The 14948-nt window shown below is 38.8% G+C and overlaps 1 protein-coding gene across 1 annotated transcript in view; it reads left to right on the top strand.

Moving 5' to 3' along the window:
- LOC136862482 (testis-expressed protein 2) overlaps positions 1–14948 on the top strand; it is a 483604-nt gene that overhangs the window by 422921 nt on the left and 45735 nt on the right. The window contains exon 13 of the mRNA XM_068225772.1: positions 3545–3636. Within this exon, the coding sequence (XP_068081873.1) occupies positions 3545–3636 (92 nt within the window). The remainder of the gene's footprint in view (positions 1–3544; positions 3637–14948) is intronic.

The raw sequence follows: 14948 nt of genomic DNA, 5'->3' as shown, positions 1-14948 counted from the left end.
AGATGCGCAAACCTAACCATGCGACCAGCTTGCTCTGTGAACTTTTTATACAATTAAAATAGCTAAATATTATTTAACTACTTTACTAGTAGGCATTATGTAGTTTAAAAAAAAGCAAAACCATCACCATACAGGTCTTAAAGGTCCTTGGAGGAGTGGAAGGTATTTCTGCTGATTATTTCTGTAACCTCAGAACTTGATGGGGTAGAGTTGTTAGCCCTATGCCCAATTGTCTTCGCTCCCAGGAATTAAAGTAGTACTTATTTCTTATGCAGGCCATGTGCCCTTCCAGAAGTGGAAATCTTGTTCCTTAAATTACTTACATTTTTCAACTTCCTAATAGGGAATCGAACCCAAGTCTTTCAGAGTGAACTAAGCACTCCTTTACCAATCCCCGCTATTCATTGGTTCATCCCCGATAATGTCCGGAATAATGTCACTAACTCTGCCCATCCAAACCAAACGAAACCCTGTGGCGCAATAGCCTCGAAGGGCCATGGCCTACCAAGTGACCGCTGCTCAGCCTGAAGGCCTGCAGATTACTAGGTGTCGTGTGGTCAACACAACGGATCCTCTTAGCCATTATTCTTGGCTTTCTAGACCGGGCCTGCTATCTCACCATCAGATAGCTCCTCAATTGTAATCTTGTAGGCTGAATAGAGCTCAAACCAACCCCCAGTTCCAGGTAAAAATCTCTGACCTAGCTGGGAATCGAACCTGGAGCTTCTGGGTAAGAGGCAGGCATGCTATCCCTACACCGCTGGGCCGGCACTCTGCTAATCTATCTGCCTTATTATTAAGAAGACCATGGTTCTGTAACATGTTACAAATGCCAGCATACAGGCTAACGCCTGCTCCATCTGTTAATATCTGGAAGTTCATGCAATAAAAATAAACTTACAGAAGACAACTGCATGCATGTTTAGAGCTACTGGATGCCTCCTATCTCTTTAATTCACCATTTGACCCTACTGTGGACTTGATTATTCCACTAGCGCAAATGACCATATTAATGTATAAACAAAATACATATAACCTGAGACAACTAAACACACATGATCACTATACAATATTTACACTCCCTTAACTATCCATCACCCCCTGTGGGTGGGAGATGCAGACGAAGAATACACCCACGGTATCCCCTGCCTGTCGTAAGAGGCGACTAAAAGGGGCGACCAAGGGATGATCCAATTAGAAACATGACACTACCTGTAATTAGTACCATCACGCAGGGAACACCATGGGTCGCATTTACTTGCACGTAGTACCACTATGTTAGGTACGCAATAGGTTTGTGATTAGTAGCGACAGTGTGTGAATCAGGAGGTGGGTCCTACAGTATCTGTGATTCGTACCCCTATATGAGCGACACCATGGGATTAGCAACACCCTGGTTTTGCCTTACTTATGCTCAGTTCCCACTATGTGAGGAATTCCACAGGATAGTGTCCCTGTGATTAGTCCTCTTATGTGAGGAACGCTATAGGTTTGTGTTGCCTGTAAATAGCGCTGCAATGTGCGAAACACCATAGGTCTGTTTTACATGTGCGCATTACACTACCTGTGAATATTACCATAATGTGTGGAATACCGCGAGTCTCCACTACTTTTGATTAGTACCGCAACATTACACATAACATGGTTCTGCTTTCCTAGCGATCAATACCATTATGAGAGGCCAATGACCTGGATTTTTGACCCGTTTTGACTATAAGCATAATTGATTCAGCATCGTGCTATAGAAGCAGTCCCTTGGTCAGTAATACTATTGTTTTGTGCCAGCTTCTGTACATGTGAGGCACTGTGGGTCGGATCCACTGATCGTTTTAAATTCATATCCCTCCATCCATTCATTCTTCGTCCTCACGCTTTGAATTCTGGTCAGTGGAGGATTTTGAACTTTAAAGTTGTCATTTCATTTCGTACCATTAGGGGCCGATGACCTCGATGTTAGGCCCCTTTAAACAACAAACATCAATCAATCAATCAATCAATCAATCAATCAATCTAACTAACTATCCATCACCCCCCGGTAGGCAGTCCAAACACATAAAACAACCCCACATGCATTAATTTGACCTGACTCCAGCCATTAAGACAAAGAAATTGCTGTGATTTGGTGTTAAAAATAATTGTTGTTTATAATATTTACAAAGCTGGGTGCGACAACTTACTATTTTACATTTTTTTAAATGATCGGAACTTATCTGTTTCCCATCTTGTTGATGGAATTCACCCTCCCTGGGCCATCACACGTGGTTTAGCGCATGATGGCACTAATGCTGATTTGAGAGAAGATTCTTCTTTTTCCATTGGGATGATGATCAGCATGCTGATGGTGTTGTCTGCTTGATTGGGCAGGCTGCTGCGTGGCTGTGGCAGGGAACAACCATTCAATTATTATTCATGTCTGCAGTACTGTTCGTCCTCGCGTTCTACCTGAAAATAAGTGTTCTGCGAATACTGCACTCTGGACTCAAACTCGCAACTATGCATAAGAGTCAGGCTTGCTTACGCCTGAGTCAGTTTAGTCTGTTCACTCCCAGCGGATAGTAACTCTGCTGCCTAGAGGCAGCCATAACTTTCCTCCCGACTGTAATTTTAGTTTATTTCAAACAACCTTTACTACCTACCTAGCACAGTTCCAGGATACACACATACAGTTTGTTGTCCTATCTAAGCTCACCAGTCCGTTTCAACTTCACTATGCATACATTAAACTATAGAAATATTCCACTCGCAAAGGCTCCATTGCATTACAGACTTTGAATCTCATGTTAGATCCATATTGACAGTTAAGACAAAATTGTACGTAAAATATTATAGTATTGACTAGGAGGATATCAAAATAATTTTGTACAATTCTGTAAGAAGGCTCTATTGTTAATAGCTGTGGCACTTGCTGATACACACCTGTCGCCGCTGCATTTGATTTAAGATGATACAAGACCCTGGGGAGCATCCGTCTTAGGATTTTTTAGGACTCTGTCCCCCACCCTTCGTCCAGGGTAATCACTGAGAAGCAGACACTAATTCTTTGTGTGGTGACCTACTTCTCATAATGGATATACACGAGTTTGTAATGTCTTTCCCGTCACTTAATTATTGCAAATGAGAGTCCTACAATGCTTGGTAAATTATGTTAGTATTTCTCCCGGCGTTGGTTTGACTCAAAATGGCCCTATGAAGGGAATCTTGGCCATTTTCGGGAAGTTTTCGACATTGGATTTGCTCATAGTTGTCGAGCATTAGCTGACTAGGGGCCATCGTATAAAACAAATTCACATGTCTCAGTCTCCGTTGCAGCTCTTCGCTCATTCTCTCACCAGCTGTTTCTTAGCCATTACTTTGTGTGCTTTGCATAACAAAAGAAGGCTTCCCTCGCAGGCGTTTCTCCGTAAGCTTCCCAGGGAATATCTTTGGCTCATTATGTTCGTTCAAATGGGGTCTAGGGATCGCTGTCTAATATGGTTCAATATATATGTTACCTTTAATATGTTATACTTGTTTAACTAATTTTTATTAATGTATTACATTTTAGGGCTACAGGCTCTGGTACTGGAGGTGGCACAGGAAAGAAGATTCTTAGGATGGTCAACAAGATAGCTGCTTCAAAGTATTTTCAGCATGTGAGTTTATTCTCTTTATTTCAATTATTTATCAAATTGAAACCTGGTCGGTAATTAGATAGAAAGGTGATATATAGAGAGATTGATCATTTTCAAATAAAGGCAGCATTCATCTTGCTCGAGACTTCTCTTTCTTCATCTCATCATAATGTTGTTATTTTCTGTAAACTAGGAAATAATGGCTATGTTCTTATGCACATTCACCATGTACAAACTTAGTTTGAATACAGCAATGGATTTTAAAAAAATAAAAGCATATTTTTATATAATACCTAGTTTTCATTGTATGAAAAATTCACTAAATTATCAACTTCCATTCATGAATTGCTCTACCTGACCGTTACAAGTACTGTATAGGAAAGAATTAATTGTAACATTCCTGTTCTGATTTATGCTAGCATGGTGTAGAATATTGTTATTTTCTGGGTTTAGGACCTGTAAGAGGACTATTGATGAAAACATACCCTCGTTTGTCAATAGATAGCCTACCATCAATAGAGGAATGCTAAAATTTAACTGAAATCTCTCTGCATTATTGAAATGCCTGTGGTTTAATTCTGTATACATAGAGTTGAGTCTTGTTAAACAGCAAGTATTCAGGTCGTTTTTCTTGTTTCGTGCAGCAGAAACTTCAAATATTATTATGTATAACAGCATTACTAGTAGAAATGTATTCTGTCATGCAAGTCAAGAATTTACAAGTTTGCCATGTAGCAAATTTTATGAACAGATATGTACTCTTCTACAAATTCATAACACTGTTATTAAATTCAGTAACAATACTATTGCTTTTTTTTTTTTTTTTTTTAATAACTGTTAGGTTCTTTAGTCTGTCAAAACTAATTTTGAGTAAACATTTTTTATAGTACCTGCAAGAAAACATGGTAACAGTATTAAACCTGAAAAAAAAAAAACTTAATTAAAATAGTTGCCGTAAAGCTAATGCAGTGAGCTCGCAGCTGCGATCAACTGTATTCTGTAAGAAGGAAGTCAGCTCCCAGACGAAACTATCTTTACATCGGTCTGTTTTCAGACCAACTTTGCTTTACGGGAGCGAAAGCTGGGTGGACTCAGGATATCTTATTCATAAGTTAGAAGTAACAGACATGAAAGTAGCAAGAATGATTGCTGGTACAAACAGGTGGGAACAATGGCAGGAGGGTACTTGGAATAAGGAGATAAAGGCTAATTTAGGAATGAACTCGATGGATGAAGCTGTGCGCATAAACCGGCTTCGGTGGTGGGGTCATGTGAGGCGAATGGAGGAGGATAGGTTACCTAGGAGAATAATGGACTCTAATGGAGGGTAAGAGAAGTAGAGGTAGACCAAGACGACGATGGTTAGACTCGTTTTCTAACGATTTAAAGATAAGAGGTATAGAACTAAATGAGGCCACAACACTAGTTGCAAATCGAGGATTGTGGCGACGTTTAGTAAATTCACAGAGGCTTGCAGACTGAACGCTGAAAGGCATAACAGTCTATAATGATAATGTATGTATGTATGTATGTAAAATAGAATAACATGTTTCATTCTTAAAAGAACATCATAAGATTCTATCAAATCGCACTCAGATATTTAGAAAAGTATAAACATTTATATAAATTTCTGTTTAAATACTTATGAACTTAAAAATCTGGAACTTATCATAATGAAGTCCTGTTTCCTTTCCACTCCAGCTGGCCAGTTCAGTTCGTTGACCTTCCGCTACGCCACACCTCCTACCCTAGTTAGGTCAATGACATGCTGGATTTTTACTTTTAGACGTTTTTATTTTCAGTACTCCCATCTTCATCATCTTCATCATCATCATCATCATCCTCGTATCACAATTCTTTCATAAAATAAGCAAGGGTTCTTAATAAGCGTCCACGAAACTACTATGCTGGCATAGCAGGGGGAGAGGTGACACTCCCACGTGACGCGTCCCAGTTGATAGATAGGTGGGTCCTAACCAGCTTGCCGGCGGACTTGAGGGAAATAAAATACCTCTCGCGGACCAAACACACAACCCCCTGTGGGTAGGGGACGCAGACGAAGAATACACCCATGGTTTCCCCTGCCTGTCGTAAGAGGCGACTAAAAGAGGTGACCAAGAGATGATTGTATTAGAACCATGAAACTACTTGTGATTAGTACCACCATGCGGCGAACACCATGGGTCGCTTTTCCTTGCGCGTAGTACTACTATGTTAGGTACCAAATAGGTTTCTGATTAGTAACATGCAGGAGCACTGTGCGGTCAGCCCCGCACTTAGAGTGCACTGTCGGCTTTTACAGTACCTGTGATTAGTACCACTATATGAGCGACACCATATAGACACCATGTCACTCACACCATGGTTCTGGCTAGCCTATGATTAGTACCCATTATATGAGGAACACCACAGGATAGTAAGAGTCCCTGTGGTTAGTACACTTATGTGATGAACACCATAGGTTTGCATTGCCCATAAATAGTGCTGCAGTGTGCAAAACACCATAGGTCTGTATTACATGTGCGAATTTCATTACCTGTGAGTAGTACCATAATGTGTGGAATACCGCGAATCTATGCTACTTTTGATTAGTACCGCACCATGACAAATATCATGGTTCTACTTTCCTAGCAATAAGTACCATTATGAGCGGCTGATGACTTGGATTTTGGACCCCTTTAGACTGCAAGCATCATTGATTCAGTATTGTTCTTTAGAAGCAGTCCCTTGTTCAGTAATACTACTGTTTTACGTCAGTTCCTGTGAATGTGAGGCACTGCGGATCCACTGATTGTTTTAAATTCATATCCATCCATTCATTCTTCATCCACCGAGCTCGATAGCTGCAGTCGCTTAAGTGCGGCCAGTATCCAGTATTCGGGAGATAGTAGGTTCGAACCCCACTATCGGCAGCCCTGAAGATGGTTTTCCGTGGTTTCCCATTTTCACACCAGGCAAATGCTGGGGCTGTACTTTAATTAAGGCCACGGCCGCTTCCTTCCCACTCCTAGCCCTTCCTTGTCCCATCATCGCCATAAGACCTATCTGTGTCGGTGCGACGTAAAGCAACTAGCATTCTTCATCCTCATGTCTTGAATTCTAGTCAGTGAAGGATTTTGTACTTTTAATTTGTCATTACATTTCGTCTCATTTTGTACCATTAGGGGCCGATGACCTAGATGTTAGGCCCCTTAAAACAACAGGCATCATCATCATCATCATCATCATCATCAGCTTAATAAGCAATAGTCTGCCTATTGTACCAGTGATTTTCCGTTTGGTCATTTTCGCTTACTTTTATTATTTGTTAATTCTTTTAAAATTAATTAATTAATTAATTAATTTATTTATTTATTTATTATTTTTATTTTATTAATCTGGCGAGGGAATTTGGTTTGTTTGGCCTATATGTGTGGCGTTGCAGTTTGTTATTTGACATTTGAATTCATTCAAATTAAGCTACCATTTTTTCATTGTTATTATCAGGGATGCACTGGTGCCGGAACACACCAGAACGGAGTCTGAAACCTGTCTGAAAAAATGGAGCGCAGTCTGAAACCTATTCCCCTTTAAATTGACTGAAGTTTCTTTGTTTTATAACATTTTAATGTTTTAAATCTCCCACAGTATTTCAAACGCCAGTACCGGTAGTGAAAAACTGTTGTATCAAATCATTACTGCCAACTGTGTTTCTACTTACACTGTTTCATCAATCTCTGGAATGTGTGATATTGAATATTACCTACTTCAAATTTCTAAACGTGGCAGAATATTTAATTTTTAAATTAACAGAAAAAATGACTAGCCGTTTATAGTTTTATCATTTCTTTCTTTCTATTTTATTCCTTGATCCCTCTTAGGTAGGCTTTTACTTTCTGGAAATCTTGAGTCTTGATTAAGTTTATAAAGTGCATAAAAAGTTAAGTTTAATAAACAGAGAATGTCTATTTCACGGAGATGAAGAGGACCTTATTCAGTTATTTTAACAAACGAATGGACTGTAAGGAATCTGGAGATTTTACTCACAAAAAAGAAGTTGGAGATGATGACCACATGGTTATTGTAAGTGACTTAAGTTCAGATGCAGGTAGTAGTTCTACCTGTGCAGCATCTGTAAGCGAAAGTTTGCCTTCATATCCAAAATACTGAACTGCTTGGGTTGGCGATCACGGGGCCCTTAGCTGAGTCCTGGCATTGCTTCCACTTACTTGTGCCTGGTTCCTTTCATCTATTCTATCCGACCTCCCTTGGTTAACTCTTGTTCTTTTCCGACCCTGACGCTATTAGGTTTTCGAGGGCTAGGGAGTTTTTCATTTTCACGCCCTTCGTGGCACTTGTCTTTCTTTGGCCGATACCTTCATTTATTGAAGTGTTGGATCCCTTCCATTTTTCTCTCTGATTAGTGTTATATAGAGGATGGTTGCCTAGTTATACTTCCTTTTAAAACAATAATTACTGAGCTCGATAGCTGCAGTAGCTTAAGTGCAGCCAGTATCCAGTATTCAGGAGATAGTAGGTTCGAACCCCACTGTCGGCAGCCCTGAAGATGGTTTTCCGTGGTTTCCCATTTTCACACCAGCAAATGCTGGGGCTGTACCTTAATTAAGGCCATGGCCGCTGCCTTCCCACTCCTAGCCCTTTCCTGTCCCATCATCACCATAAGACCTATCTGTGTCGGTGCAACGTAAAGCAACTAGCAAAAAATAATAATCACCACCATCACCTGAGACATTTAAATACTTACAACTAATTTAATGCAATACTGTTTTCCTGTATTGGTGAAAAGCCCTTCTAAGTAACCTGTTACATGCTCTTTCATCTTTGTCATTTCACGAGTGAGTCTGAAACCTATTTCTATTACCACTGCAACCCTGGTCATTATTGTTATATTATTATTGTAATTTGAATTGTTTTTTGAAAACTATTTAGGGTTTGTCTAATGAGCTTTTAATGGACCGGTTAGTTTTGCTTCAATTTTTCTTCTGCAATTTACGTCTACGTGAATGGTTTTCGTGGAACTATACTCATAGTTTTATTATTATTATTGTTGTTGTTGTTTTTGTTGTTGTTGTTTTTGTTGTTATTATCTCTATTAAGAGATGTGTGTGAGATAGTTTGTGTTTTTTTATGTTAATGATTTGATTGAGCAATGTGTGAATTGAATTGAAGTGTATGTTGTAAGACATCATTTTTACTGATAAATGATAACCTACTAAAACGTTTGGAGTGGCAATGGCTCTGTTTAACCCGGTAACGCTGTGTGGTTCCGTAAGGTACCAATGTACCTTACTTTAGATTTTCTCATACTGATCGTTACTCGCACCTTAAATCTGGCAACTCTGCCTTACATTGTCAAGGTGATACTCCCTACAATGCAGAGGGTGTTATTGGAGTGTTTGTTGGCGGCAGCAACTGCTTGGAATTTGAGATTGTGTTGAGAGGAATAAAAATGATTGCCTGTCTAAGGTAAGTTGTTTTATTTTGTTTATAAATTTTGACAGTCCCGTGGTTTATTATCTTGAAGTATCAGACCATGACTTGAAACAGCAAGCAGTTGGTCAGCATTTCTGTGTTCGCTGTTATGACACTAATGATGCCATTGGTACAGTAGAGTATTGCACACTGCTTACCGTACCTTCCTGTTCCTTTTCTCCTTCTTACTGCTAAAGGTGATTCTAAAGAAATAATTCATACTGTAGTCACAAATATTGATTTATATTGGTTATGCAATTCTATAATTGCAGGTTTTACTAAAAAATCCACATCATAACGCATGAGGAGAGTGTGATGTATTGCGTCTAATGATCTGCGAAATTCATTTCAGCACCTTGACGCTTGAGGAGTTTCTACATGTTCTTGAAGAAGAGGATACTGATGCTGAAGCCATATACATTGAACCACTTGAATCTAATGTATTATTTGATGAAGATTCGACTAAGAAGATGAAGGGGGGCTTGCAGATAACATTACGGAATGTCAACTCCAAGTACCAGCTGAAATAGTACTGAAGCAGCAAATCCGCGCAGCAGTAGGGAATCCATGTGTGATAATGATTCATGGCCTGCAAAGAGAGCGAAATTATCATCTCATCCACCAGCTACCTGGATGGTGGATGACCTAGTTCCCACAACAGTCCACTTCCCTAGTGCAAATTTTTCCACTTTTCAAAATATGTCGCTGACCAAAATATTTTGAGTTGTTTTTTGAAGATGAAATTGTGAATTTCTTGTGCTCTGAAGCCATCGAGTATGCACTTTTTAAAAATGATGATCCTAAAGTAACCCCTAAAGAAATTATAATATTCATTGCATTTTACTTCTAAGTGGCTATGTGCAAGTGCCTGGGAAAAGACGACATCAAGAGAATGAGGCATTCATTCTCAAAGAGTTGTTACAGGATATTAAACTGGGCGAGTTGGCCGTGCGGTTAGAGGTGCACAGCTGTGAGCTTGCATCCAGGAGACAGACGGTTCAAATCCCACAGTCAGCAGCCCTGAAGATGATTTTCCGTGGTTTTCCATTTTCACACCAGGAAAATGCTGGTGCTGTACCTTAATTGAGGCCATGGCCCCTTCCTTCCAACTCCTAGGGCTATCCTATCTTCGCCATAAGACCTATCTGTGTCGGTGTGACGTAAAGCCAATAGCAAACAAAAACAGGATATTAATATCATTCTGTGTTGACGGTTTTCAGTTTACAAAGTATTCATTGCGTCCTCTATTCAAGACATTTATCCATCTTTTGATGGAGTAATTTTAATAAACATGTTTTGTCTCATTTTGAGCCATCATCAGTGAAAAAATGTTAAAAAACTACCTGATTCAATGTTAAAAGTGTGTCATTGAAACATGATAAGAAAGAATATATAAAAAGAAGTGAAACATGATGAAGCTAAAACAATGAGAGGTTGTAGCAAGGTTGAGAACCTCTTAGTCTGAAACTATAGTATGTCAATAAAACGAGGATGAAATCACAAATTAAGACTTGAGAACAGTCTATCTTCAATGAGTCACAAGCTCGTGTGATCTAGAGCAGATGTCATTCCATAGTTTCTCTAGGGTGCCGGTGTTACGTGACGAGAGAGCAGCGGACAGGCGGGTTGCATACCGTGACCGTATTGTACTTGCCGCTCGGAAATGTTACCATATGAACAACAGCTTTTATAATAATAATAATAATAATAATAATAATAATAATAATAATAATAATAATAATTTGCAGCATGAATCATATGGGACAAACAGGAAACAGATTGTGGAGTATAATAACAGGACAAGAAAATTATTCATTGACAAAGGAAATATACAGCAGTGTGCAATATTTCCTGAATAAATACATTTCCATGATTAATTGAAGCTTTGGGACATGTACATTTACCAAAAGAAAATACAATTTATGTGATTTGTACATATTCTTTGCACTCTCATTAACATATATTTCAATATTTGTTTGGCATTTATGACTATGACAACAAATTAAACACACAAACTGAAACATATCAGTGGTGTGCTCCTCCTTCACGGGACCTTTGGGCTCATTTAGATACTAGTGTGTCAATGTTTGGTAGTATCGTTTGCATACTGGCAAGTCTCAGAACACATTTCAAGTTTTCATCAGTGAGCCTACTTCTGTGTCTAGATTTACAAATCTTCATTAATGAAAACATATGTTCACATAAATACATTGAACCGAATATACTTACAATATGAGCGTTAAATGTGTACAATCTATGAAATCACTTCCGTGGAAAACGAACATAAAATTCAGTCAAACTGTTTGTGTTTGCAAACCTAACTTTCATTTGAGTATCACACTGGAAGTCAATCAGTTCTAGCTGCAGTTCTGGTCTAACAATTTGCACATACACTGAGAAGAGAATACCAAACACCTGCAGATCCTTTTCTAATGCCTGAATATCGTGAAACCTACTCTCATAGTGACATTAAAACCTCTTTATATTCTTCTAATGTTTTTTAAAATGTAATTCCATATTTTATTACGTATTACACATTTTGGTGTGTTATTTTCTTGAACTACTAAATATTCTTCTTCCCAAGAAGGTTTGAAACTTGTTGGCATTGATGGCCTATGCTGTGCTGAAATCTCTTCCATAGTAAATGAAACATTAACCGACTAGAGTTGAACGTCGTGTAGTGTGAGGATAAAGACGGAAACACACTAGTGTCACCTCTCATGAGTTCACGCATATTGTGTCACAATCTAACCTGTCCAGAAAGATGTGCTATACCTTTGCACCACTGACCTGCAGTACGTACTACATCATGCATTTCTCCTATTTGCTCGCTAAGCTGCTCTCTTTCCTCGAGAGCGGGGAGCAAACTGGCACTGAAGGCATATCGTTCTCGATTGACGATGCCTGGTCTAGAGGGCAACAGAAGTGTGTGAGAGAAAGCAAATGCCAGGTATGGCATTGTGTGACTCGATAGTGGATAGTCACAACGAGTTGGTCAGCAGTGCCATGCACCGAGGTCTCTTTCTTCAAATAATGAGATTCATTCATTCTGCAGATAACAACACTATGGCTGTTGGTGTCAAAATATGGAAATTAGGACCTTTGATAAATATCTTGGGGAAAAAATGTTGTCATTATTTTACAGCAGAATAGGATTTGGCCTACGGCGAGTGCATGATACCATACTACAGAAGACGCGGGTGTAAGCAGCTCATAAGGGGGAAGCCAATCAGATTTGGCTTCAAAATGTGGTGTTTGAACACACTTACTGGATACTTAGTGTCTTTTCAAGTTTATGAAGGAAAAAATATCCATTTGCGAATACGTAGTATGAAACCGAATTCGGTAAAGCTGCAGCTCTCTTAGTACCTATGACTGACTGACTACCTGATGGCTTTCAACATTTGCCCCATAGCATTTATTGTGACAGTTTGTTAACTGGTTTCAAATTAGTGAATCACCTTTACTCTGGAGGATACAGATTTACTGGGACCCTTCGAGAAAATTGAGTTCCGAAAGACCGTTCATTGACTTCTTCCACTGAAATGAAGAAAAAGGAATGAGGAACATCTGAATACGCTACAACTAAAGAAGAAGGGATAATTGTTGTATGCTGGATTGATTTTGCAGTTGTTACTGTGATATCATCCTGCCGTGGTGTACAACCTATGTCAAACGTTAGTCAGTACAGTCAAGCTGAGAAGAAGAAAAATCTTGTGTTGTTTGTCCCATTTCCAAAACTATTCAGGAAGTACAACAGCTCTATGGCTGACACCGATCGTATAGACAAAAATGTAGCCCTGTATAGGATTGGTATCAGTGGTAAAAAGTGGTGGTGGCCAATATTTACATGGCTTTTAGACATTATGCTGAACAGTTCATGGATGCTGTTAAGGAAATTAGGCACTGAAATTAAGCAGCTGGAATTTAGGAGAGAGATTGTAACGACTTACCTGAGGCATTATTTGCACCCTCCTAAGACAAGTCGACATCCATTAACGTCCCGTGGAAGCACCATTGGAATAAGGTACATACAAAATATTTATTATGATATGTTTAATTGGGTGGTATTTTGAAGATAAATAAGTACAGTTGATCTTACTTCTTTTCTTTTTAGACTATCGGATACGTTAAGGTTCGATGGCCTACATCACTATATCGCTCTAATAAACCAATGTGCAGCCTCCGGATGTGAATCCCGCATTCGCACAGAATGTATCAAGTGTGGTGTGGGCATCTGTGTAAACTACTGTTTTGTCATTTCACAAGAGTGAAAAGTGGAAATAGGTGACAGTGTATCCCAAATGTCCCAAATGAACCTATAAACACCATTTGTTCTTTTAGTTATTGCTAAGTTATTTGTAAATGATATTCTGTGACAGTATTAAGCATTAAATTTCATGGTATTCTGACAAGATAACAATTTTAATTTTTTTACCCAAAATGCTATGTTACCGGGCGAGTTGGCCGTGCGCGTAGAGGCGCGCGGCTGTGAGCTTGCATCCGGGAGATAGTAGGTTCGAATGCCACTATCGGCAGCCCTGAAGATGGTTTTCCGTGGTTTCCCATTTTCACACCAGGCAAATGCTGGGGCTGTACCTTAATTAAGGTCACGGCCGCTTCCTTCCAACTCCTAGGCCTTTCCTATCCTATCGTCGCCATAAGACCTATCTGTGTCGGTGCGACGTAAAACCCCTAGCAAAAAAAAAAATGCTATGTCAAGTGCCGTGCGATACCAGGTCATCATTTAGAAAACAATCATCCAATTTTTAGAAAAATGACTTTTAAACTTTCTCTAATATGTGATTGCTGGGAATATAAAATTAAAAATCAAAAATTGAAAACTCCAGCGTTCCCAGGGTAAACAACAGATAAGAATATCCTAACCCACATTCCAGATTTGTAAGTCAGAGTAACCTCCAGTGGGATTCAATAAGCACTAATGCAAAAAGTGTGAAATGTTGTTCAGAAATTAAGTAGTGCAAATTGGGGAGAATTTTTTAAAATGTGTGTGCTTATTGAGATTGGCATAGTTGGCTTTTTTTTTTTTTGTGATGATACCTTCTTTAACATTCAATGATTTTCTTTTAGTATTGTTGATGTGTAAAATGTTTAGATTTGTGTTGATATCTGCGAAGTGGTGTGAGCAGTCATATGTGTTCGTGTTCGCCAAATGCTGAGTGTCTGTTGTATCTAATTGCTCTTTTTTTTTTTTTTTTTTTTGTCATGGTGCGGAATTATGTTTTGTATGGCCGATGTATGTGGCATTACAATTTTGTTCTTGGCATTTGAGTTCATAAATTCCTGATTTAGGAAAATGGTCTTTTTTATTCAGATTACAATTACCAATTTCTTTCTGTAATGTGTTGTTTGTTCTGAATGCTATTGTAAACCCTTCCTTTTTGAACACATTAGCTATTTTGTTCATATTTTTATTCACGAATTCAAGCACTACATATGTATCATCTTCAGGTAGCAGTTTGTTTATGTTTACGCATTGTTTCTTTTACTAGCCGGTCTACTGTGTTGGGATGATGGTTGGTTTCTACTGCAATTTGTTTTATTATTTGTATTTCATTGTAAAAATCACTTTTCCACATTGGTATAGTTATTGCTCTGTTTATCATCGTGTTCAGTCATGCCAACTTATGTGAGGTTGGGTGATTAGAATTGTTTATTGTGTGTGATGTTTGAGTTGGTTTTCTGTATATCTTGTAAGAATTTATCTTTACTTCTGCTGATCATGATGTCCAGAAAGTTGATCTTCCCATTTATTTCTGGTTCCATTGTGAACTTGGTTGCACTGTGAAAGAGTTTATGGTGTCCAGTAAATGTTATGCATTTGCAACGTCATTATCATACGCA

Source organism: Anabrus simplex, chromosome 1 (assembly GCF_040414725.1).
Source record: "Anabrus simplex isolate iqAnaSimp1 chromosome 1, ASM4041472v1, whole genome shotgun sequence".
Classification (NCBI taxonomy): domain Eukaryota; kingdom Metazoa; phylum Arthropoda; class Insecta; order Orthoptera; family Tettigoniidae; genus Anabrus; species Anabrus simplex.
Note: the sequence above shows the minus strand (reverse complement) of the source record. Positions and strands in the feature narration are given on the sequence as shown.